Source organism: Budorcas taxicolor, chromosome 9 (genome assembly GCF_023091745.1).
Source record: "Budorcas taxicolor isolate Tak-1 chromosome 9, Takin1.1, whole genome shotgun sequence".
Taxonomy (NCBI): Eukaryota; Metazoa; Chordata; class Mammalia; order Artiodactyla; family Bovidae; genus Budorcas; species Budorcas taxicolor.
The window spans coordinates 65,939,422-65,964,226 of NC_068918.1; the positions used below are offsets into that span (position 1 = coordinate 65,939,422).

Sequence of the window (24,805 nt, forward strand, 5' to 3'; positions counted from 1 at the left end):
GGGAACAGAATCTAAAAAAGAGTGGATATATGTTCATGTACAACTGACTTTGCTGTATGGCAGAAACTAACATGACATTGTAAATCAACTATACTCCTAAAAAAAAAAAACTTAAAATAAAAGCTTTTTAATTAGGGAAGTCACAGGATTAAATCTGCCTGAGAGATTTCTCCAGTGATGGCAGGACCAGTGTTATTGATGGCAGGAGAGATAACAGGCCATATGAGAGATGATGAGGACGTGAGATAGAGGAGTGACAAAATGGAACGAAGGGGCTGGAAGAAACCCTGGCTGTGAGACTGGAGCAGAGATTCTCTGAGGTATCTGGCTTGGGTCACTGTGTAGATGCCTTTGTTCTTAGTACAAACATGAAAGGCTGGGAGAGCAAAAACAGGGACCACAGATGATAAGTGTTCAAACCCTGACAGTTGACTATAATCAACTGTTCGATGAGTTCGGTGCAAATTTATTAATATAATAAATTCTTTAAGCTATGGGTTCATAACTCTTCCATTTCAAAAGATAGCCCTGAATAAAAAACATGGCCTTGAATCAAAAGAAGTTGTTTCTCTTTCTGTTTAAAAATAGAGAAGTCCTCTGAAAGTGGTATTGAGCTATATTTAAGAAACCTTGTACAGTTTGTACTAATCTTAAAATTGGTTTAAAATGTGAGCTAGGAAAGGACATGTAAGATCTTCTTGTTCAATTCTCATTTAAGGAATGGTATCATCTTAATCCAGCAGGAGTAAGAATTATGTCCAAAGTTATAAAACTGGTTATTGGCAAAGTCAGAGCTAAAACCCAAGGATCTTACTAGAATAGAGTCAGGTATGATCAATTGGAAGAAGGGTTTGACCATGACCCAAACAAGGCTGAATCCCTCCCACAATTGCACTGCTTCAAAGAAACAGCATCCAAATTCAGAAAGAAAAGCAAATCTTAACTTGGACTTCAGGTAAGTTTTTCAAACATCAGGAAGTCTAAGGTTTAGTTCAAATTTGTGGTTTACGGAACCACATTAATAGCTAATGTCTGCCAAATGCTGACATCACCCCACGAAAAGTTAAAAAACATTTTAAAAGGACATCTGATCTTTCTAAAATTTTAATTTTGTTTTGGGCCAATTTGAATTCTACCTCAAATGGAGGTGAAGATCAGAAAATAATTATTCTGCATACAAAATCTTAAACAGCAAAGTAATCCTTCTCACTTATACTGTAAAGAACAGGAAGAGGAGGAATTATTTTCAGCATGTCATTCAGAGCCTGAAGTCTGAGTTCAGTCTGCAGTAATGAAATTAAGGAACAAATTTTAATCAAATATTTAGAATACTAAAAACCTGATGTTACGGTGCTAGTTGTAAAGAACCCACCTGCCAATGCAGGAGACATAATCCTGCGTCAGAAAGATCCCCTGGATGAGGGCATGGCAACCCACTCCAGTATTCTTGCCTGGAGAAACCCATGGACAGAAGAGCCTGGGGGGCTACAGTCCATGGGGTCACAAAGAGTTGGACACAACTTAAGCGACTTAGCACATGCACACACAATGTTAGTCATGAATATTGAAAATATCTAAGAAATGTGATCAAGGGTATAATGGAGTTATCATAAGTTATACAAAAATATAAGTTAAGGTTATTTAATAACTCATATTGCATAGATGCTCTGGCCATGAAGGGACTGGAAAGCCAAGATGGACATCATCATCTTCACAACCCAGAACATCACTGTATCCATTCATTCATGTCATGCTACCAGAACACCCAAGACTACATCAGCAATGTCACTAGTTGTAGCAATAATAGCAAACTAAGCCAAAATACTTAAAACAGGTATGCCTGAATTCACTGTATAGACTATACAATCAACTGGGAATACTGCAGAAGCCATTCTATGTCAGAGATTTTTAATTATTCTGATAGAACACAAATGACATATAAGAAGTATAAGAGTGTTTTTCTAACATTAAAAGAATAGTGTCCCTGCACTTTCTTGAGAAGGCCTCTCAGGTGGCTCAGTGATAAAGAATCCATCCATCTGCCAATGCAGGAGACTTGGGTTCGATCCCTGAATCGGGAAGATCCCCTGGAGGAGGAAATGGCAACCCACTCCAGTATTCTTGTTGGGAAAATCCCTGGCGGGCTACAGTCTATGGGGTTGCAAAGAGTTGGACATTACTGAGCAACTGAGCATGCATACACTTTCTTGAGAAGAGTGGGTTAGGAGCACTTTGAAAAATCAGAGAGCTCTATGGTATGAGTTGTTTTTTGTGAGGTCAGCAGACCTACTAAAACCCCCGGACATTCCTAGGAAGAAAAACTGAATGTTTCCCTCCTTATCTGGCTGGTGAGTGTTCTCTGCACTTGCAGGAGAACTGTCTGATCAGGAAGGGTATCTTACAGAGCCCACCCCACTGATTACCACTGCATACAGATCGGGAGATCCTGACCCTGGGTCTTCTTGACAGCTCTCTGAAAAGCAATCTACCTGTCCCTCTAACAGTAGGAGACCTAGTCTTAGAAAAATTAGCCAGTGTAACTCACCACAAATTCTAAGAGAATTCAAGCCATGCTATGCTGTGCCTATAGTTAAAGGAATTTCTACAGCAGAGTCTCTGAACTGATGATTCAATCAGTTTATGAAGACCAAGCTTGCCCAACCTGGCTATCATAGTCTGGCTATGCTATGTACATTTATCATAAGATGGATTGCTTTTCAAAGAAGGATAATAAAGAATACATATCGCTGTTTTGTTTTGTTTTTTTTTTTAACTTAGCAATTTATGTTATTGTAAAACAACTTTAGGGGTTTTCCAATCTATCCACTTCATAATCTATTATTAATGGAAATGTTTCATTTTCATTGTTAACTTTTACCCTGGCAGTTGCTATGTATCAAGTAATGCTAAATTTAACCCAAATAAAAATAGAGATACTGAAGTACAGTCAAAAGAGCACTGATGTGGAAGTCAAGATATCTAGTTTCTAACATAATCACTTAAATAAGAAAATATAACATTGCAAAATATTAAGCATAACAAAGTCCTGTCTATTACTTCTGCAGACAGCAAGCTAGTACATGGGGAAGATTATTTTTTTTCCAAAGTAGCTCCATCATCTTTTTATAACTTAAATGAAAAAGCTTTAGGCTTATTCAGGAATAACAAAGCTATACTACTGCCGGGGTTCCTGGGTGGTGCTAGTGGTAAAGAATCCGCCTGTCAATGGGAGACATAAGGATGCAGGTTTGATCCCTGGGTTGGGAAGATCCCCTGGAGGAGGGTATGGCAACCCACTCCAGTATTCTTGTCTGGAGAATCCCATGGACAGAAGAGCCAGGTGGGCTACATTCCATATGAGGTCACAAAGGGTCAGACATGACTGAAACAGTTTAGCATACACACACATGCATATAACTGCTGAAGAATTACAGAATTTAATTACAGACATAATTAACAATTGGTTATTATATTTACATTTCCTTTGACTGTTACCCTACCACTATGCTTACATAAAACTTAAGTACACTGCTAGTATATAAGATGACAGTATCAAGGCGATCTAAACCATAAGTATACCAGTCAGACTGGTGCTGTAGTTCAATTTCACTTTAACATTAGAAATGTAAATTTCAATACTGCTTGAATTTAGAATTCTCTCCCAAGTCATAAAATGGGAAGGGCTTGGAGAAAACAGAGGCCCATTTCATGTCTAGAGAAGTGTCACCTTTCAGACACTGGAGATGCCCCAGTGTGACAGTCAGCACTCTTGAACCTCCCGAGTACTGGTCCTCACTGTGGTAGAACACTCTTCAACATACAGCAGACAGGCAGGATGGAGAAAACGGACATGGTTGAAAAATGGGTGTCTGCAGTGTACTATACCCAGGAGGCACAAGGAAGGAGCAACTCGGGGGAACAGCAGTGGGGTGAGTGCTATCACCTCCTCTCTTTAGTCTGTTTACCTTCCATTGTTTCAGATTCTCCAAGTAAGCATACGAATGAGGGCTGCAAACGCTTCTATCATTCAGAATTTTCTCCGAATTTTGCTGGTCTGAATTGCAGCATATCTCAGAGGAGAAGAAAAATGTGCAAAGGGCACTGTGACTCTTGCATTGAGGGTTATCAACACCCTCAGAGACAAAAGCATAGTGACTCTCTATAAGATACAAAAACATGGCATTCCTAAGAGTTCTCTGATGTTTGCTTTTCAGCCCTTTTTAACCAAAGGGTTTCTCAAAGCTGTTTTTAACATTAAGGAACAGCTTATAGACTCTAGACTCTCTACTCCTTACCCACTACTCAGGTAACATGCCTGCTCTCTCGCTCTCTCTCTCACACACACACACACACCTTTGCTTCAGTAAAACTTGAAATAGTTCACTTAAAAAAATTAGCCACAAGAGAAATTTTGTAAAAATTACCTCCAGGGAGTCACCTTCACAATCTCCTTCCTCTGTGTTTTTCCCCTTCTCTTCAGTAATGGTGTTCACCATTTCAAAAAACCTACAGAGAAAATGGGTATGTAGTCATTCGTAATAGCTAACATGTTAAATATATGCAAGCACGTTTTAAAGTGACTTCAGAGCAAAAACTGGGATCTAGAGGATTCCGGCAATAAAGTATGAGCATCAGTGTGAAAAATAAGGTTTTCCAAAAAGAAAACACGTTAGTATAATTTGACAGAAATTTCAGGCAACGTCTAACATTTCAGATAATAGTAACATGATACTTTACACAATCAGAATGGTAAGGCTAGACAAGGACAGAGAAATGTGAAGAATGTGGACTTGTGTATAAGACCAAGATTGGGAGTGTTTACACGATTTGGGACACACTCCTCCACCTCTCTGAGACTCATTCTTTAACTATAAGTGGGGAATACATGAAAATGACTTGTAAAGTGCTCAAGGCAGGGCACTCTTCATTAAATATTAACTACTATTGTTTTGCTGTTATTATTTTAAATGGACATAACAGAAACATCCACCTTCTGAAGTAGTGTCTCTAAGTCCTGAGCTGACTCTCTGACGCAGTGTTGGCTGCTACATTTGATCTCAGTTCCTGAAACTTCTGCCTGAGCACCTCAGCATCCATGTGGGGTCCCCTATACATGGTCTGCAAAATACTGATGTGAACCAGGAATGGCTGTCTTTTACGTTTGTGACACAAGACACCTCTCTTTTGGTGATAAACATTTTCTTCAGTAATTATTCTTGTAAAGTTTTGTTTTGTTTTCTGGAGATCATTGCAGAGCTTTAAAAAAAATTCTGACAAGAAACAGATTTTTCCCTCTGGGCACTAGCTGAGTCTGTCCCTCCAGAGGGGATGCTAACGGTTTTTACTCCAGACGTGGAGTAAGGCAGGCACTCTGAACAGGAGCTGATGATATCACGGGTAGGTCATGCGGTGCACAGTCAGCCCAAGGAAAGAACAGGTTACTGTGTGGCAAGAAAAGCTTCCTACCACAACTCAGAACTTTTCTGTTATCTCTATACCTATGAAAGCAGAGAAAATAAATATACTGGCCTCTGCCCCAGGTCCTGGGCACAGAGACCCTAAAATCCTTGTAATTTTCTGCGTGATAAGAATACGAGGAGCATCTTGTATTCTAATATTTGTCTTAGACCTCATCCCTGATACAGGGCTCCTGAAACCTTCATAAGTTCCTAAGTGATAGAGAACCAGGAGCATCTTTTGCTCTAATGAGGCGATTCTAGGCGGGCTTCTAGATGACTCCTGGATGGGAACTGATCACCAGAAATACCAAAACATAATTAAAAGCCTGGAATTTTCAATCCTACCTCCCATCCTTCATAGGTGGAAGAGAGACTGGAAGTGGAGTTATTACCTGTTCATCCCTACTTGAGGGATGGGGCTTCCCAGGCGGTTCAGTGGTAAAGAATCCGCTTGTCAATGCAGGAGATACAGGAGACACGGTTTGACCCCTTGGTGGGGAAGATCCCCTGGAGGAAATGGCAACCCACTCCAGTATTCTTGTCTGGAAAATCCCATGGACAGAGGCAGGCTACAGACCATGGGGTTGCAAAGAGTTGGACAGGAATGAGCAACTGACCCCCCACCCCCCGCACACACACACGTGAGGAAGCGCCCACAAAATACCAATAGTAAGGGATTCAGAGAGCTTCCAGGTTGGTGCAAACATTCACACAGGGAGGGTGACTCACCCCAACTCCACAGGAACAGAAGCTCCTGCACTCAGGACCCTCCCAGACCTCAGCTTACAAATCACTTCATCTGGCTCTTCATCTGTATTATGTCCTTTAATGATCTGGTAAACGTTAAGTGTTTTCCTGAGTTCTGTGAGCCTCTCTAGCAAATTAATCAAACCCAAGAAGGGTGTCACCAGGACCTCTGAGCTATAACTGGTTTGTCTAAAACACAGGTGGTGATAACCTGGGCTTGCAGCTGGCACCTGAAGTCGAGGGAAGAAACAGTCTTATGGGCCTGAGCCCCTAGCCTATGGGATCTCACTCTACCTCCAGGTCGACTGAGTTCAATTGCAGGGGTCACAAAGAATTGTGGGGGACAATCTCCACACATCTGAGGACAAGAAATATCAGAAATGAGGTGTCTTGTGAGGAATAAAGGAGACACACAGAAAAGAAACATAGTAGGGAAGAATTGGGGTTTTCCCCACACAGGAAGGAAAAAAATTCTTTTCTTATATAGTGCTTTTTTTTAAAAATCTATCCATCCAACAAATACCATTGAGTGTCTAATGGAATAAAACCCTCTTCTGGCCTTTGGAAATATGACAATGAGCAAAATCGGTAATGTCCATTTTGTTTTGTTTTTTAATACATGCACTAAAGGACAAAGGACTCACTGCCCAAGAGAACAGCACCCAGGGACCTTATTTAATAATTAATTTTACATTTTGGCTGTGTGGCATGTGGGATCTTAGCTCCCTGACTAGGGGTCGAACTCACACCCACTATGGTGGAAGTGCAGAGTCTTAACCACTGCACCACCAGGGAGGTCCCTGACAGTGTCCATTTTGGAGTTGGGAGCCTCTCTCTGGAGTTTGCTTGTGACACTAAGTTCTTCACTCTTCCTTTCTCTATATGTACATTTCTTGAAGGTTAATGATATGGAGAAGAAAGATCCCAAATCTGATTAGAATGACAGTATGCTCTGATGAAGATGACATATCTTGATGAGTTAAAGACACCAGTAAATTTAACCAAAAGGAAGAAGAACATGAAAGACCTAAACAAACTCTAAAGATCTGGGGTAAAATTTCCATCAGCTACTCACACAAAATCTCCTAACATGAACATTCTAAGTAGAAAATAACACTTCTGGTGGGATGGGAACACCGGTAATTTTTAGATGCTTGGATTCCAGAGTTGCATGTGCTCCATTCAAATCTCAAATTTTATGCTTTTTGGCTATATATTATAGGCTAGTTAAACTCTCCAGTTCAGTTCAGTTGCTCAGTCACATTTGACTCTTTGTAACCCCATGGACTGCAGCACACCAGGCTTCCCTGACCATCACCAACTCCCGGAGCTTGCTCAAACTCATGTCCATCAGGTCGGTGATGCTATCCAACCATCTCATTCTCTGTTGTCCCCTTCGCCTCCTGCCCTCAATCTTTCAGCTCTTTGAATCAGGTGGCCAAATTATTGGAGCTTCATCTTCAGTGTCAGTCCTTCCAATGAATATTCAGGACTGGTTTCCTTTGGGATTGACTGGTTTGATCTCCTTGCAGTCCAAGAGACTCTCAAGAGTCTTCTCTAATACCACAGTTCAAAAGCACAAACTCTCCAAGACTCTACTTTTTTCTCTAACTCTTTTCAACAAAACTATTAATATTACCCACCTAATAAAGTTTATTTGAAGATTAAAATAGATATAGGCCTATAAGATTTATATAGTACTCCATAAATCTTAGCTATAATTATCATTGAAATAAATGAATAGCCTTGAGAATTCAGGTGTAAGTAGAAAAGTCAACCATATATGTGCTAGGAATTCTTTCTTATTTCCAAGTTTTCTTTACTATACATTCAGTTCAGTTCAATCACTCAGTCATGTCTGACTCTTTGCAGCCCGATGAATCACAGCACACCAGGCCTCCCTGTCCATCATCAGTTCCCAGAGTTCACTCAAACTCATGTCCATCGAGTCGGTGATGCCATCCAGCCATCTCATCCTCTGTTGTCCCCTTCTCCTCCTGCCCCCAATCCCTCCCAGCATCAGAGTCTTTTCCAACGAGTCAACTCTTCATATGAGGTGGCCACAGTATTGGAGTTTCAGCTTCAGCATCACTCCTTCCAATGAACACCCAGGACTGATCTCCTTTAGAATACACTGGTTGGATCTCTTTGCAGTCCAAGGGACTCTCAAGAGTCTTCTCCAACACCACAGTTCAAAAGCATCAATTCTTCGAGGTTCAGCTTTCTTCACAGTCCAACTCTCAGATCTATACATGACCACTGGAAAAACCATAGCTTTGACTAGACAGACCTTTGTTGGCAAAATAATGTCTCCGCTTTTCAATATGCTATCTAGGTTGGTCATAACTTTTCTTCCAAGGAGTAAGCATCTTTTAATTTCATGGCTGCAATCACCACCTGCAGTGATTTTGGAGCCCCCAAAAATAGTCTGACACTGCTCCCCATCTATGTCCCATGAAGTGATGGGACCAGATGCCATGATCTTCGTCTTCTGAATGTTGAGCTTTAAGCCAACTTTTTCACTCTCTTCTTTCACTTTCATCAAGAGGCTTTTTCGTTCCTCTTCACTTTCTGCCATAAGGGTGGTGTCATCTGCATATCTGAGGTTATTGATATTTCTCCCAGCAATCTTGATTCCAGCTTGGGCTTCTTCCAGCCCAGCATTTCTCATGATGTGTTCTGCATATAAGTTAAATAAGCAGGGTGACAATATACAGCCTTGACGTACTCCTTTTCCTATTTGGAACCAGTCTGTTGTTCCATGTCCAGTTCTAACTGTTGCTTCCTGACCTGCATACAGGTTTCTCGAGAGGCAGGTCAGGTGGTCTGGTATTCCCATCTCTTTCAGAATTTTCCACAGTTTATTCTGATCCACACAGTCAAAGGATTTGGCATAGTCAATAAAGCAGAAATAGATGCTTTTCTGGAATTCTCTTGCTTTTTCCATGATCCAGCGGATGTTGGCAATTTGATCTCTGGTTCCTCTGCCTTTTCTAAAACCAGCTTGAACATCTGGAAGTTCACGGTTCACGTATTGCTGAAGCCTGGCTTGGAGAATTTTGAGCATTACTTTACTAAAATGTGAGATGAGTGCAATTTGCGGTAGTTTGAAAGTAATGCTCAAAATTCTCCAAGCTAGGCTTCAGCAATAAGTGAACCGTGAACTTCCAGATGTTCAAGCTGGTTTTAGAAAAGGCAGAGGAACCAGAGATCAAATTGCCAACATCCGCTGGATCATGGAAAAAGCAAAAGAGTTCCAGAAAAGCATCTATTTCTGCTTTATTGACTATGCCAAAGCCTTTGACTGTGTGGATCACAATAAACTGTGGAAAATTCTGAAAGAGATAGGAATACCAGACCACCTAACCTGCCTCTCGAGAAATCTGTAGGCAGGTCAGGAAGCAACAGTTAGAACTGGACATGGAACAACAGACTGGTTCCAAATAGGAAAAGGAGTACGTCAAGGCTGCATATTGTCACCCTGCTTATTTAACTTCTATGCAGAGTACATCATGAGAAACACTGGACTGGAAGAAACACAAGCTGGAATCAAGATTGCCGGGAGAAATATCAATAACCTCAGATATGCAGATGACACCACCCTTATGGCAGAAAGTGAAGAGGAACGAAAAAGCCTCTTGATGAAAGTAAAAGGGGAGAGTGAAAAAGTTGGCTTAAAGCTCAACATTCAAAAAACGAAGATCATGGTATCAAGTCCCATCACTCCATGGGAAATAGATGGAGAAACAGTGGAAACAGTGTCAGACTTTATTTTGGGGGGCTCCAAAATCATTGCAGATGGTCATTACAGCCATGAAATTAAAAGACGCTTACTCCTTGGAAGAAAAGTTATGACCAACCTAGATAGCATATTCAAAAGCAGAGACGTTACTTTGCCGACTAAGAGGTCCGTCTAGTCAAGGCTATGGTTTTTCCAGTAGTCATGTATGGATATGAGAGTTGTACTGTGAAGAAAGCTGAGTGCCAAAGAATTGATGCTTTTGAACTGTGGTGTTGGAGAAGACTCTTGAGAGTCCCTTGGACTGCAAGGAGATCCAACCAGTCCATTCTAAAGATCAACTCTGGGATTTCTTTGGAAGGAATGATGCTAAAGCTGAAACTCCAGTACTCTGGCCACCTCATGCGAAGAGCTGACTCTTTGGAAAAGAGTTTGATGCTGGGAGGGATTGGGGGCAGGAGAAGAAGGGGACGACAGAGGATGAGATGGCTGGATGGTATCACTGACTTGATGGACGTGAGTCCGAGTGAACTCCAGGAGCTGGTGATGGACAGGAAGGCCTGGCATGCTGAGATTCATGGGGTTGCAAAGAGATGGACACGACTGAGCAACTGAACTGAACTGAACATTCTTTGGCATTGCCTTTTAAAGATAAAACTTTAGCTAAGAATCATAAATTAAGCATACATATTTTTGGTGCCAAGATAAAAAGACTGACTGTATGTTGTAGCTAGTATATCAATCATTTATAATGGGGTCAAATAGTGATTATTTGAATAAGAATAACCCCCAACAAAATTTTAAGTCCAAGCTGGCTTTTACTACACTTTGGTGTCCCAATTATAACTCACTTCTACTTGTTGTTTAGTTGCTAAGTCATATCCAGCTCTTTGTGACACCATGGACTGTAGCCAGTCAGGCTCCTCTGTCCATGGGATTTCCCAGGCAAGGATCCTGGAGTTGGTTGCCATTTCCTTCTTCTGGGCATCTTCCTGACCCAGGTATCAAACCCACATTTCCTGCTTGCCAGGTGGATCCTGTACTGCTGAGCCACCTTGGAAGACCCACTTATTTCTACAGGTCCCCACAATTAGGGACCAAGAAGAACTCAGTTATTAACCCCAGAGAAATACCCAGGGAGGTTAACAGAAACATACAAAGCAGTTCATGGATTTTTGGATTATCTTTTATTGGTGTAAATTAGATCACTGGTTTTTAACTCAATTTGTTCCTCCACCTAAAAATCCAATATAATTAGTCCAGGGTACAGCTCAAGCACTTTCTAGAGCCCACCAGTTGACTCTAATATGAACCAGAGTTAGGAGTCATTGTTGTAGATAATGGTGATAATTTCATTCAAGAAGGAAAATTTTGGTAATCATAGAATATATGAGCTCTTTAAAAATGAGACCTAAGACTTGGCAATTAACTGGTAAATTTGGTTCAAGTTTTGTCTGTGGCAAAGTAAGTTATGACTAAGAAAAAGGTTGATTTATTAAAGAGAGGTCCTAAATTTCTCAGTTAAACAAGCTACATAATTAAAAAATACCAACCCAAATGAAATATTTATATAAGCACATGGCCATGAATTCTCTACAGGAGCTACATGTTCATTCACTAATTAAAAATAATGATCAGGTAAGAACAGTCTTTTTCACGCATCCACAATGACTAATACGTACTTTTTACAGTGAAGTTCTGTACAGAAATAGATTTGGAAATCGTCAGAATTGTGAAGCACATACAGAAAACAGCATCGTTCTTCAAATTTAGAAATACTGAAACAAACAAAAGAGAATTATTCACAGTAATCTCAATACCTTCCATGAATTGTGATGAAAAAGGAATGTTTTTTATATTCAGTCCCAAGTATGATATCAATGCTGTTTATACCCAAAGGTTATAAATAGCACTTCAAAAGTGACACTCCTTGTACCACAGTACTAAAATCATTTAATATTCTGAGAATTGTCTTCCTACTTGTATCTACAGAGAGGGCTTCTCAGGGTGTTGCAGGCACATAACGTACGAGTCCTACAACTCAGTGTGGGGAACAGGTCTTGGCTGCTGTAGCACTGAATTGTGCTTTGGGAAGAAAAGCACACATATCAACTGGCTTACAGACCCAATGATTCTGGTTCTGTAAGATCTGTCGAACAATAAAATTCTTCCAAAGCTAGGAACGCAATGTGTGGAGGCAGGAAAAGCAGCTCATTATTGCAGACAGTAGAGAGGAGTGAAGAAATACGAAATAGCACTTGGTTTGGACTCAGCAAGTTGTTTAGTTTACAGCAATTGAAACAATTTTGAGTTTACAGTCAGGCCATGCTCCTTTACGCCAAGGCTTGGCAAATATTTTCTGTAATGAGCCAGAGAGTAAATATATCAAGCTTTGTAGGCCAAACTACTCAGTTTTGCTGTTGGAGCAGCCTTAGGCAATACACAATGAATAAATATGGCTGAGTTCCAATAAAACTTTATTTACAAAAACAGGCAGCAGGTCATATTTGGTCTGTGGGCTGTTGTTCTCCAATCCCTATTTTATGCCTTTGCATCTGCTGTTCCTTCCATTTGGAATGCACATCATTTTTCACTTCTTGCAGCAATTCTATTCACCATTTAAGGCCCAGCTTAGACCTTACTCCATCTCACTTCGATACTTCTACCTGAAACAGAAAGATTTCCTCTTGTCTCTCTGGTCCTTGAACATACTTCTGCTAATTTCACACTGTACTGTCATTAGTTATTAAATATCTATTGCCCTGCTAAGTTGTGAGTGCTTCAAGGGAAGAGTTCAGGTCTTAGTCATTTTTGTATCCTTAGCAGAACAGGACTCAACATTTGACAAATAGCTGGCATTCAATAAATGCCAAATGAGCTGATGTAAGATAAACTGCTGACAGCTGGATTTTTTCCTATAGTTTGTCTTCTATTTATAGAGGAGGAGGCCAAGAAAAGTTAGATCTCTTTGAAGTCACACACTGGAACTCAAGTTTCTCAACACACAAACCGGCAGTAGCCACAAATAATCATTCCATGTTGATATCGTCAGTCACAACAAAGGCTGTGGACCGATGCCATACCTCATTAGAGAAAATTAACTCATTGGAAAATAAATATGACAAAGAGAAATTTATACTTACCATACTTTTCTAGATGGATGGCTTAAAAAAGGCAGCAATAAATAGTGTCTGGTCTTAAAAATTAAATATTAGGAGAGTAATGCTTTATCTGAGAAGGCATGGACTGGAAAGATATATAATGAGTCAGTCTGGCCTGTTTCTGTTCACATCATTCACAAGGTAACAGGTGGTTTTGCCAGGCAAACTCCAATTATCAGTGACTCAGACAACTCCACCAGTTCATGCTCCAACAAAACCAATTACCATTATGCCAAAAGCAACAAAGTATTGCATAACAGGTCTGCAGGAATCTGGCTTTTCTCATTTTTATTTATACGGGACAAACAGAAGTAAATCCAACTAATTTGGTTTGAAATGGGCAAGAGTTGGTTTCTCATAAACTTCTGTAAACACTTAACCAGGGGCTCTTGACTGAAAAAGTCTCATTTCTAAATGCCAGGCCATGGGCATTATGATGGCAATGTCCAAACTGAAGGAAGCCACTGTAACCTCAAGAACATGTGATGAACAGAGATCTCAGGAAAAGTCATTAAAAAATGAATTTCCAGAATCTTACCATGTTACTACTAGCTGCTGCTGCTGCTAAGTCGCTTCAGTCATGTCCGACTCTGTGCGACCTCATAGATGGAAGCCTACCAGGCTCCCCCGTCCCTGGGATTCTCCAGGCAAGAACACTGGAGTGGGTTGCCATTTCCTTCTCCAATGCATGAAAGTGAAAAGTGAAAGTGAAGTTGCTCAGTAGCGATCCCATGGACTGCAGCCTACCAGGCTCCTCCGTCCATGGGATTTTCCAGGCAAGAGTACTGGAGTGGGGTGCCATTGCCTTCTCCATTAGTATTAGCTAGAGGACCCAATCCAGTAGATGGTACATGTGTTTTCAGTACATCTAAAGAGAAAGTAGTTCCTGGTATACCAAGAAACCCCAGAAAAATCAGCCTCTAACATAAACCATCAGCTCCCCCAGCTGGAGAGGACCTCCAACAGCTCCCTTCTATCCTTACCTTGACTCTAGTCTACAATCACACTTATCTCTCAGTCACCGTATTTTAAGTAGGTGACAAGTACAGAGTCCATGAAGCTTTTGTTGCAAATCTTTTTGTAATGAAGATAGTGAGTCTGAAGAAGGCTGAGCATTTTCATCAACAGGAGAGTGCTTGAAGTTCTTTGCATTTTTAAATCATGACTACAAGTCCTATCCAAGACATTCAGGCTCTAGAAAAATGTTTTCTAAGTAAACAAAACCAAGGAGACTTACCTCACACCCCTGACAGAAGAAGCACTAAAATTCCACTCATGTATACCTTTCTAGAACACAAGGGAAGAACAACAACAAAGGTTGAGTCATCCAAATGGAAATAACATAACAGTAATTTAATTGTTAATAATATACTCAGAGTAAATTTTCCTAGCCCGTAATTTTGCAAGGACAAACTATGTAGATGGAAACCGTAGTTCATTCTCAAGCCACAAGGGTGATGTTTACTCTACTTAATAATTTCTGTACTCCAATAAAACAGCTTCCAAGAGAATCTAGGAGAATTAGTCTCATTAAATTCTAAAACTTGATTTTTAGCAGATTAACCTATTAACTGCTGTGCCTTCATCTTTAGAGTAAAAAACCCCTGATCAAAGTAATTTAATTACTACAGCTGAGTGATATTTCTTTTCTGAGAAAGAAAAACAATTAATTTGAATAAAATCTCTGCAAGATTTTAAAGATAATTACTTCTGAATTATCTTTAGTTATACTTTCTAACTAAAATGGTGCCTCTATTTCTTCAGAAAATAGTACAGCAAATAGGTATGTGTATGTGTGTGCTCAGTTGCTCAGTCATGTCTGACTCTGCAGCCCCATAGACTTAGCCCACCAGGCCCCTCTGTCCATGGAATTCTCTAGGCCAGAACAGTGGAGTGGGTAGCCATGCCTTCCTCCAGGGGATCTTCCCAACCCAGGAATCAAACCCAGGTCTCCCACATTGCAGGCAGGTTCTTTACAGTCTGAACCACCAGGCAAGCCCATTTATGTGTAAAGACACATGTATACAGTGTTCATCGTTGCTATAGAGTGTGACCTAATTTATGCAAAATTCAATATGCTAATAAAGTTTGAACATAAGAAATTTGATGACCACTTGATAAGCATGAATGATTTGCAGGGCCAAGATGAAAATTAAATGTGGGAATTTATTTCTTAAGTTTATTACTAAAGCTGAGTTAAAATCAGTATTAAATTCATATGTATCAAAATTAAATAAATGACAAGATAGAGGGCATTCCCTATACAAATATAAAATATTTTATATTCCCTATAAAAATATTATTGTCAACAGTATAGAAGTAAGAACATAAATATTTTTATGGAAATAAAGCAGTTGATAAATGTGTTTAAACTGATCAAGTCTTATATTGTAGTCAATTCTGACTGCAGTTTAATTCTGTAAATGTAAAAGAACCAGAGAAACAAGCTCTTACCCACCCACTTAAAATACTGCCAGAGGCTGAGGGCTTGGCTGGGCTAGTGAAGCGAGTAACGACGCCTGGGACTCTGAGGTGGTCCAGAACCTTCCTTTGGGCCAAAGCAACTGGAAGAGCCACAATTCATCTCCACAACACCTAGTCCTCTGCTAGGACCATGCATCTTAAAAACAGATCCTCTCAAACTCAGAGCTGATTTACTAGAAGTGCACATCAGTCAGGTAACGGGGATGTGACCTGAGTTAACACAGAGCAAATGCTGCTGTAGGTGAGGCCCGGAGAGGGAGAAGACCACAGTAAGGTACTCCTGGAACTCAGCTTTCTTAACCAGAGTAATGCTGCTGGAACTCAGCTTTCTTAACCAGAGTACAGAGGGACTTAAATTAAAATAGCAGCCTGTAGCTTCAGCTGGTAATTTGGAAAGTGGCTTCTAAATCCTGTTGGCCTCAGGTGACCTTCTAAAAATATGTGAGCCAAGAGCTGCAGCTGTTACCTGCACACTCCTTGCACACAATGCAGCCTTATCCTCAGAGCCTGCAACAGAGCTGCTTTCTAAGGCCAAGCCCTGGATCACGATGGGGGCGCTCAGTGCAGAGCCAGCTGAGCGGAGTGTCAACCTGCGATGGAACAGTGACTGATGAACACTGGCCAGGCAGCTCTGGTAAAATCTATCCTCCATCAGCCCCGTTCTGGGAGCGGCCAAAGAGAGATTTCCCAGATTGCCTGGGCTAGTTTTGTAGGAAACAAGTAGAGCATTTCCAGAATGTTAGGTTCCTGGAAGGCTGTGAGTGCTGCCAGGGAATGTTCCATTTCAGTGGTGCAAAGCCCAGGGCCCAAGATGGGAGTGATGTGGGATGAGGAGTCCTCTCTCCTCACCTCCCTTGCTACTGGGACTCACCACACAGAGGTGCTGGTGAGCCATAAAGCCAACAGGTAAGGTAAACGTTTCCCGGCTCCTCTGGGAGTCTGGGGAAAAGGGCAGAGCAGAGGCAGTGCTGGAGTGACAATGAATTCCCCAAAGCCCCAAACCAACACTCAACCTAATCTGCACAAGCACCATTTTCTTGGAAATGGTTAGCCTCAGATCCTGTGCCCCAGCTAGGGCAAGGCTGAAGACAAATACTGAGCTAACATGGCAGCTTCCCTGGGGGATCAGCTGGTAGAGAATCCACCCACAATGTGGGGACCTGGGCTCGATCCCTGGGTTGGGAAGATTCCCTGGAGAAGGGTAAGGCTACTCACTCCAGTATTCTGGCCTGGAGAACTCCATGGACTGCAGGGTCCATGGGGTCGCAAGATGGGACACGACTGATTAACTTTTTTCTTTTTTTAGCATGGCAGCAATTCTACTGTGGCAGACACTGTTGGTTCCCCAGGTGACAGCCATTCCCTTCCGTCTTTGCTAAGAAAAAGTGTTTGTTGGGCACGTGCAGGTGGCAGTGTTTAGAGATGGTGAAACAGATTCCCTAAATTAGCCATGGTAAACCCATTTCCCGTGCTGGTGACTGGTTTAGGCATGGACACATGATGCAACTTTTGGTCCCAGGGAAAGGCCCTGACCTTCTTTGCATGCTGTCTGTATGGAGTGATGTTTGCTGCTGCTACTGAAGACCATGAGAGAAAAAACAAGAGCACACAGAGAAGCCAACCAGAAATCTGACACTGCTAAGCCACTGAAAGTAGCCCCCAGTGATCCACCTCAGAAGCTCTTGTAATATGAGACAATGTTTCCTTATTATTTAAGCCATTTTTAGCTGGGAGTTTTGTAGTCAAAAACTTCCTTGATGGGTGACAGCATCATATTATCAAAAATATAGAACCTAGGGTAAATACATCCCCCTAATAAATTTCCTGGGTCTCCTCTGAGTGGCCACTGGTTGGAACTGGACTGCGGAAAGTGGGGTGACACTTAGCTCTCCACTGGGACCCTGCACCAGATAGGCCAGGAGTGCTTAGTTTCAAATTTTAAAGGACAGGAATTCTAAATAACAATGATTTTAAATATCTTGCAAATAACTTCTCTCTTCCACAATCTAGGTTTTTCTTTCATGTACACATACATGCAGACTTTCTTCAAGCATTAACCTTTTAAAGCAGCAACCAGGGAGAACTGTTAAAAGACTGGGACTTCAATTAATTTGCCCCTGACCACGGAGTCCCTGAACTCTTGGGACTTGGTATAATGATCTTAAAAGTTTTGAGAGTAGCAATATAAAGTATACACTAGCTCATATAACCATTTACCCCATAGTTTAGAATGAAAATACTGGGAGGAGTAAAGGAATAAATATAATCAACAAAAAGCAACACTATGTTGTTCTATTTTTAGAAGGAAAAATTTAAACATTTTATGACACCCTTCCAAGAAAAATCTACTTCCTATTTAACATTAAAACCTATTAAACCTGTTGCTTATCTGTTATTTAATTATAGTTATTACAGTTGCTTAAAACTAGTAAAATAATAACAAAGTAATCTTCATTGCTTGTCCTCATTCCAATTGTATCACTTCTATTTAAAACAATAGAAATGGCAGTGGTAATGAATACTCTATGGATAGAACTAGGGATAATGAATACACACACTTATGTACAGAAAAACAAATTGACATCAATTTAAAATGGAAACAGATCGATTTTTAAAAAGTTTAAATTTTTAATAAGGGACATTTTTAACACTGAAGGTAATAAGCAGTGAGGACAAGGTAAATGTAATATTTCTTGATCAAAATATAGTAAAAACGGGAGCAGGACAATTCACAGCCTGTCTATAACTACTTAAGGCACTGATTTATATCCTAATATATTTATTTCTTAGCATAACATAAAAATTGTCTCTACGGTTGTCACAAACATAAAAGAATCAACACAAGGCTAACTGTATTGAACACAGAACCTCCAGAAAAAGAAAAATAGTGACAACTGGAAATAGTATTCATTTTCCAAAAATTCCTGGCTTACTTTCTGTTCTTTTTCTGTCTTCCAAATAACTTCTGGCTCTCTACTCATTCTTTGGGACGTGCTAATCGCTCATTCCTTCAGCCCCGGTCTGTTCTGTTTCTACGTGTCCTTGTATAACCCTGCTCTTTCTAATCAAGCTTCTGAAAATCTCCTCTCCCAGATAACAATTTTCATGTCTCTAACCTTAGATTTTGTAGTTTCAACTGGATGACTACTCTATTTCTGCTTATGAGAACATGTATGCACATACTTTAAAACAATGTAAAGAAAACACTTCACATTGCCTGCAATGCAGGAGTTCAGTTCAGTTCAGTTGTTCAGTCGTGTCCGACTCTTTGCGACCCCATGGACTGCAGCACGCCAGGCTTCCCTGTCTCTTGCCAACTCCTGGAGTTTACTCAAACTCATGTCCATCGAGTTGGTAATGGAGACCTGGGTTCAATCCCTGGGTTGGGAAGATCCCCTGGAGGAGGGCACAGCAACCCACGCCAGTATTCTTGCCTGGAAAATCTCCATAGACAAAGGAGCCTGGTGGGCTCCAGTCCATGAGGTCGCAAAGAGGACATGACTAAGCAACTAAGCACAGCACAAAGAAAACACTGTACTTTATAAAAACAAGGTTAATAAGATGTCTATAGACAGTTATATTAGTTATGGTCAATTTTGTCATCATGGCATGACTCCAAGTGGAGTACAGATTGGAGGTTCCAAGGATCCCTTCCTTGGGTTCAATTAATTTACTAGAGCAGCTCATAGAACTCAGAGAAACATTTTACTTACTTGATTACCAGCTTATGATACATGGATATGATTAAGAAACAATCAGATGGAAGAGATGCACAGGGCAAGGTATGGAGAAAGATCTTGGAGCTTTCATGTCTTCTCCACATACACCCTTCTTTCCACATCCCCAAGTATTCACCAACCCAGAAGTTCTCTGAACTCCATCCTTTAGGGTTTTTCTGGAGGCTTCATTACATAGGCATGTTTGATTAAATCATTGGTCATTGGTCAATGATCCAACCTCCAGCCCTCCTCCCCTCCCAGAGATCAGGATATGGGAATGAAAGTTCCAATCCTCCAAACTCCTGGTTGGTTCCCCTGGCAACCAGGCCCCATCCTTAGGTGTTTTCGGGGTACTACCTGAGTAACATAACAAAAGTCATCTTTATGACTCTCAGCATTCAGGATATTCCAAGGGTTTTAGGAACTCTGTGCCAGAAATAGGGGCCAGATCAAAAACATATTTACTATAAACTGCAATATCACAATTCCCTAATATAACACCAACAACCTCCCAAGTAATTGCTGTCAAAAATAAATAAATAAATAAAATTATTATTTTTTTAAAAAATGGTGCCATTTTGAGTGCCCTTTGGATGGCTATGCCATCTATAATAAAAATCCAAACAGCAGAATTATACTTTATTGACTGAAATCCATAACCAAAATTTAACAAATTTTATATTACCAAATATGTTTAGGCCAAAATAAATACACAGGAAGCTATTTCTTCTAAACTAACACAGACATTTGCTGGAATATATAAATGTCAGAAGATACAAAATCTTTTACTACTAATGCTCTTGTCTTAATAACTGCACAATTTACCTTGTCATCAGGAAGCACGTGCCAAATAGATATTGTCTTTTCCTCAACTTCATTGTTGATAGACAAATACGAAGGTTGATAGATTTTGGTTGGTTCTAATATTAATACCTTCAAAACATAAAGCAAAGAAACTAGAATTATTGACTTAAGATTTAAGCCATTTAGAGTTGTTATAACAACCCTGCACTGACACAAGAGATTAACAGATAAGGCTTAGTCCAAAGCTGGAGTAAGACTATTTTAACTTCGGATTCTTGCTATCCTATGAGGCCTCTGAGCAATTCATGTATTAAACAGTTACCATAAGTTACAATAATCATCACCTTTCATTGCTAAAGAAACTGGAAATAAATTTTTGAAGTCCTTATGTTGGTTTGGCTATCCCCAGGGAATCTACTTGGAGAAGGCAATGGTAACCCACTCCAGTACTCTTGCCTGGAAAATCCCATGGACGGAGGACCCTGGTAGGCTACAGTCCAGGGGGTCGTGAAGAGTTGGACACGACTGAGAGACTTCACTTTCACTTTTCACTTTCATGCATTGGAGAAGGAAACGGCAACCCACTCCAGTGTTCTTGCCTGGAGAATCCCAGGGACAGGGGAGCCCGGTGGGCTTCCATCTATGGGGTCGCACAGAGTCGGACACGACTGAAGCGACTTAGCAGCAGCAGCAGCAGTAGGGAATCTACTAGTACTATATATATATATTAAAGCTTTTATTTTATTTATAATCAATATAGAATCTATTTCTCGTTTTAGTTTTTTTAATTTTAATTTTTTGTTGAAGCATAGTTGATTTACAGTGTTTCAGGTGTATAGTAAAGTGATTCCATTATAAATATACATATTCTTTTCCCATAATCTACTTCTATAAATGAAAATGTGTCAAAGAAAGGCAGAATGTGGTAAAAGAACAAATAATTCTACGTACATAAGATTCCATATATAGACTATCACATGCTTATTTTAGACCTTTTTGTGGCCACACCGTACCAGAAACATGTAGCAATATGGTTTTAATACCCTTGTAAATGGACTGAGAAAAGATTTTGATTATTATTGAAAGAGTTTTACATATGAGCCAAAGAAATGGACATAATTCTATGAAATAATAAAAATGCTTTTGCACTGCCTCCAAGATAAAACTAGTACCTTCAATAATGATATATTTAGCTTTGTGAGAGAAAAAGAGAGAAATAAAACTAGCTCCTACTTCGGAGAGTATCCGAGGATATATGACAAGTGGGATGAGAGTCTCCATCAAAGGACTAGACAATGTTTACATTGTTACTAACATATCATATTAGGAGCAAATAACACTGAAACAGCACACCTACATTGATTTCAAAGGTGCTACAGATATTAACTTTTTGTACAGACATTTAAAGGCACCTATTCAAATAGCTCAAATTTCCTGTGTGGTCTTAAGCAGGAATATTTGGGAAGAAAATAAAATACCAGAGAAAACGGAACAGTTCTTTTTATTCAAGTTAAGGTAGAGAGAATTAGAAAAAGGGGATGAGAAAGACAATATTTTCTTTAATCAAGGGTAAAAATCCTTAAGGGCATAAAGAATTCTTGGTTAGGCTCTGGGGATGAAAATAAGATAGCATATGCTACAAATAAACACACAGCAAAGAGCTTGCTAGGGAACACAGTCTGATTCAGAAACATGCTGGGCGAATCAAGGTCCAAATTCCTATCAATAGAGAACTAAGCGGCACTGATTAATAATAAAAATCATTACTTTTCAATCTTAGCTTGGTAAAAACAGTGCTTTCAAATGTGAGTATCCCAGTGTTTGTGAAATTAAAATAAATAATAGAGAATAAAATGGTTTCCCAAAACAGCACCCAAGACACTCCACTGAGGACTAGAACTTTCCTTGTCCCCTAAAGAAGCGAGCATGCTATCTAACGTTGGAAAAGCACAGCACAGGTTATCTCCTGTCTTCCTAAATGACGGCGTTATTGTTGCCTCAAATAGTTCTAACAGATAAAATCTGAACTATGAATTACCTATCTTGAGATTAGGAAAAAAACTGGTTGCAATTATTATTGTCTAATGATTGCTTCAATAGTATGTGAACTGAGAACTTCCAGATGTTCAAGCTGGATTTAGAAAAGGCAGAGGAACCAGAGATCAAATTGCCAACATCAGTTGGATCACAGAAAAAGCAAGAAAATTCCAGAAAAACAGCTATTTCTGCTTCACTGACTATGCTAAAGCCTTTGACTGTGTGGATCACAATGAACTGTGGAAAATTCTTAAAGAGTTGGGGATACCAAATCACCTGACCTGCCATCTGAGAAACCTGTATGCAGGTCAATAAGCAACAGTTAGAACCAAATATGAACAATGGACTGGTTCCAAATTGGGAAAGGAGTACGTCGAGGCTGCATATTGTCACCCTGCTTATTTAACTTATATGCAGAGTACCTCAAGGGGAATGCTGAGATGGATGACTCACAAGCTGAACTCAAGACTGCCAGAAGAAATATCAATGACCTCAGGTATGCAGATGACACCACCCTTATGGCAGAAAGCAAAGAGGAACTAAAGAGCCTCTTGACGAAAGTGAAAGAGGAGAGTGAAAAAGTTGGCTTAAAACTCAACATTCAAAAAATGAAGATCATGGCATCCAGTCCCAACACTTCATGGCAAATAGATGGGGAAACAATGGAAACAGTGATAGACTTTATTTTCTTGGGCTCCAAAATCACTGCAGATGCTGAATGCAGCCATGAAATTAAAAGACACTTGCTCCTTGGAAGAAAAGCTATGACAAACCTAGACAATGTATTAAAAGCAGGGACATTACTTTGCCAACAAAGGTCCATCTAGTCAAAGCTATGGTTTTTCCAGTAGTCATGTATGGATGTGAGAGTTGGACCATAACGAAGGCTGAGCACCAAAGAATTGATGCTTTTGAACTGCGGTGTTGGAGAAGACTCTTCAGAGTCCCTTGGACTGCAAGGGGATCCAACCAGTCAATCCTAAAGGATATCAACCCTGAATATTCATCGGAAGGACTAATGCTGAAGTTGAAGACCCAATATTTTGGCCACTATTCTTCAACTCATTAGAAAAGACCCTGATGCTGGGAAATATTGAAGGCAGGAGGAGAAGGGGACAACAGAGGATGGGATGGTTGGATGCCATCACTGACTCAATGGACATCAGTTTGAGCAAGCTATGAGAGATGGTAAAGGACAGGGAAGCCTGGCGTGCTGGATTTCATGGGATTGCAGAGTTGGATAAGACTGAGTGAATGAACAACAACAACAAATGCATGCTGAGCCCTCTGAACTTCTATTGAACCGGTAAAACGTGAGGAATTTGTAGCATGCCTTGTGGATGTCACAGAAAGGCTGATTAAAGACAAGAAAAAGGATGCAATTTGATGAAAACAGCTAAATACAACTCGCTTGGGAGTATACGTATTCTTGCTTTCAGTTTCTTATCTTTTATGTCAGTTAACATTACAATTAACTACTAAATTCTGAAGTATAAAGGAAGACAGCAAGGCCTGTAGACTCTAAGAGGAGGCAGGAAGCAGAGGTATATAATAAGCTCCTATAGAAACTGTGAAAGTACCACTTCCTCTTCCTCTCTCCTGACATTATCTGATGGCTTGATGGTCTCCTAACTTTTCAAAGTAGGAAGGAAAGAAAACGTACATTGAAGAGAGGTGAGGAAAAAGAATGAATCAAACTGAACCCAAACAATACTAATGTGATGGGATTAGTAATGATGGGATTCTTCATTTTCCAAAGAAACTTTGGTCTGTTTTCTTTTGCCTAGAGTCATTGCTATTTCTTGGAAGCATGAGAATGGATATGATAGTGAGATAAATGAAACCAATTAAATAATATTTTCTAATATAAGCTACCTGGTCAAACCCATTTCCAATGAAGGATAAGGTAATCACCCCAATCAAGACCTAATCAGCCTTCACAAGTGTGCATTATAGAAAATGCTACTCTAAGGACATAAATAGTTACAGTGACTGACATAGAACCACAGGTTCTAGAAGCTTGCCTTTCTCTACGCAACAGAAGGTGGGCAACAAACTCCATGGTTGCAGGGAGTGGGCTGGGTGAGAAAGGGCAGTGAGTGAAACAGAATGAATGGGATTGGAACTGACATCTTAAATGGTAGCATCCAGTTGGCTCAGGAGATTACTGTTTTTGAAAGAAGGCAGTTATAAATTGCCCATCCTTTCATTGTTCAAGAGCAGTTAAAAGTCTGGATTACGACCATTTTTCTGTTTCTTTTGCTTATCAGTTTGTGCGAGTTGTTTTGTTTGTTTGTGTGTGTTGGTTTTTGCATATTGGGTGCATTGATCCTTTTGCAGCATTAGCGTTAAATATTTTCTCCCTTTCTAGCATTTTCCATATTTAGGGTGGGTTTTTTTTTTTTTTTTAAGATGACCAAAATCTTGAACTTTTAATTGAATCAAATTGGTTAATATTTGCCAGTGGAGCTTATAGGTTCCTTTCTTGCTTAAGAGAGCCTCTCATTCCTGGAGTATACACCTATATTCTAGCTTCCCTGGTGGCTTAGGCGGTAAAGAATCTCCCCGCCATGCAGGAGACCTGGATTCAACCCCTGGGTTGGGAAGATCCCTTGGAGAAGGGAATGGCTATCCACTCCAGTATACTTGCCTGGA

At 40.2% G+C, this 24,805-nt stretch overlaps 1 protein-coding gene across 1 annotated transcript in view; it reads right to left on the minus strand.

Annotated features, from left to right (window-relative positions):
* MAP3K5 (mitogen-activated protein kinase kinase kinase 5) overlaps positions 1–24,805 on the minus strand; it is a 227,169-nt gene that overhangs the window by 64,384 nt on the left and 137,980 nt on the right. The window contains exons 11-14 of the mRNA XM_052645679.1: positions 20,135–20,242; positions 14,344–14,393; positions 11,628–11,723; positions 4,425–4,506 (exon numbers count right to left, since the gene is read on the minus strand). Of these exons, the coding sequence (XP_052501639.1) occupies positions 4,425–4,506; positions 11,628–11,723; positions 14,344–14,393; positions 20,135–20,242 (336 nt within the window). The remainder of the gene's footprint in view (positions 1–4,424; positions 4,507–11,627; positions 11,724–14,343; positions 14,394–20,134; positions 20,243–24,805) is intronic.